The sequence below is a fragment of the Sphaeroforma arctica genome, assembly GCF_001186125.1.
Source record: "Sphaeroforma arctica JP610 unplaced genomic scaffold supercont1.3669, whole genome shotgun sequence".
Taxonomy (NCBI): Eukaryota; class Ichthyosporea; order Ichthyophonida; genus Sphaeroforma; species Sphaeroforma arctica.
The window spans coordinates 1793-2834 of NW_014036889.1; the positions used below are offsets into that span (position 1 = coordinate 1793).

The 1042-nt window shown below is 44.4% G+C and overlaps 1 protein-coding gene across 1 annotated transcript; it reads left to right on the forward strand.

The window, feature by feature from the left end:
• Positions 1–320: 320 nt before the first annotated feature.
• On the forward strand, positions 321–654 carry SARC_13740 (hypothetical protein; the record flags this gene model as incomplete). The annotated part of the gene is made up of 1 exon (XM_014292129.1): positions 321–654. A coding segment is annotated over one exon (334 nt), but the record flags the coding sequence as incomplete, so codon positions are not given.
• Positions 655–1042: the final 388 nt, after the last annotated feature.

Below are 1042 nucleotides of genomic sequence, written 5' to 3' on the forward strand. Positions count from 1 at the left end.
TTCAAAACCTCCTGAAACTCGACAACAGCTGCTTTTTGACACATGTGTTTGCTTCTTTACACTAAACACTAGTCCAAATCTTACACTCGCGCTCATCAAAATTTGGGATGAAACTGGTAAATTGAATATGCTATTTTGAGCCAAAATTCATTCACGTGTGCATGTAGACGGAAGACTCATATCGTAAACGTACTACATTTTAACGTTTACGAATTGAATATACACGCAATTACGCTTTACGTTATCAGACCTGCCTGTAGATAAGCAGTGTCAACTGTGATGTCAACTGTCTGGTGTCAACTGTCTGGTGTCAATGTCTGATGTCAACTGTCTGGTGTCAGCTGTCTGGTGTCAACTGTCTGGTGTCAACTGTCTGGTGTCAGCTATATGGTGTCAACTGTCTGGTGTCAGCTGTCTGGTGTCAACTGTCTGGTGTCAACTGTCTAGTGACAACTGTCTGGTGTCTACTGTCTGGTGTCAACTGTCTAGTGTCAACTGTCTGGTGTCAGCTGTCTGATGTCAACTGTCTGGTGTCAGCTGTCTGGTGTCAACTGTCTGATGTCAACTGTCTAGTGACAACTGTGGTGTCAACTGTCTGGTGTCAGCTGTCTGGTGTCAACTGTCTGGTGTCAGCTGTCTGGTGTCAGCTGTCTGGTGTCAACTGTCTGATGTCAACTGTATGACACAAAAATATGTGCATATATAGCAATATCAGAAACGACTTCGTTTTGTCTACATCTAGGCAGTCCACAAAGCCGGCCATCTCAGTGCGAAGTACTAGTTACTTGTGCTATGTACTGCTGAGACTACGACAAAATGTCACAACTGTCTATTGGAAGGACAGTGTCGCATGCTACTTTCAAGAGAGTATTTTCATTAGCATATCGAAGCTTGCAGAAATGCACCCCTACACATACAGCCACATACAGGCACGTACATACACACCCACACAAACCCCATCATGTCCGTGCAATACCACACACAGCTGTGGTATCACGTACATACTCAGATACGAGTACTCACCCTCAACGCGCTTACGATT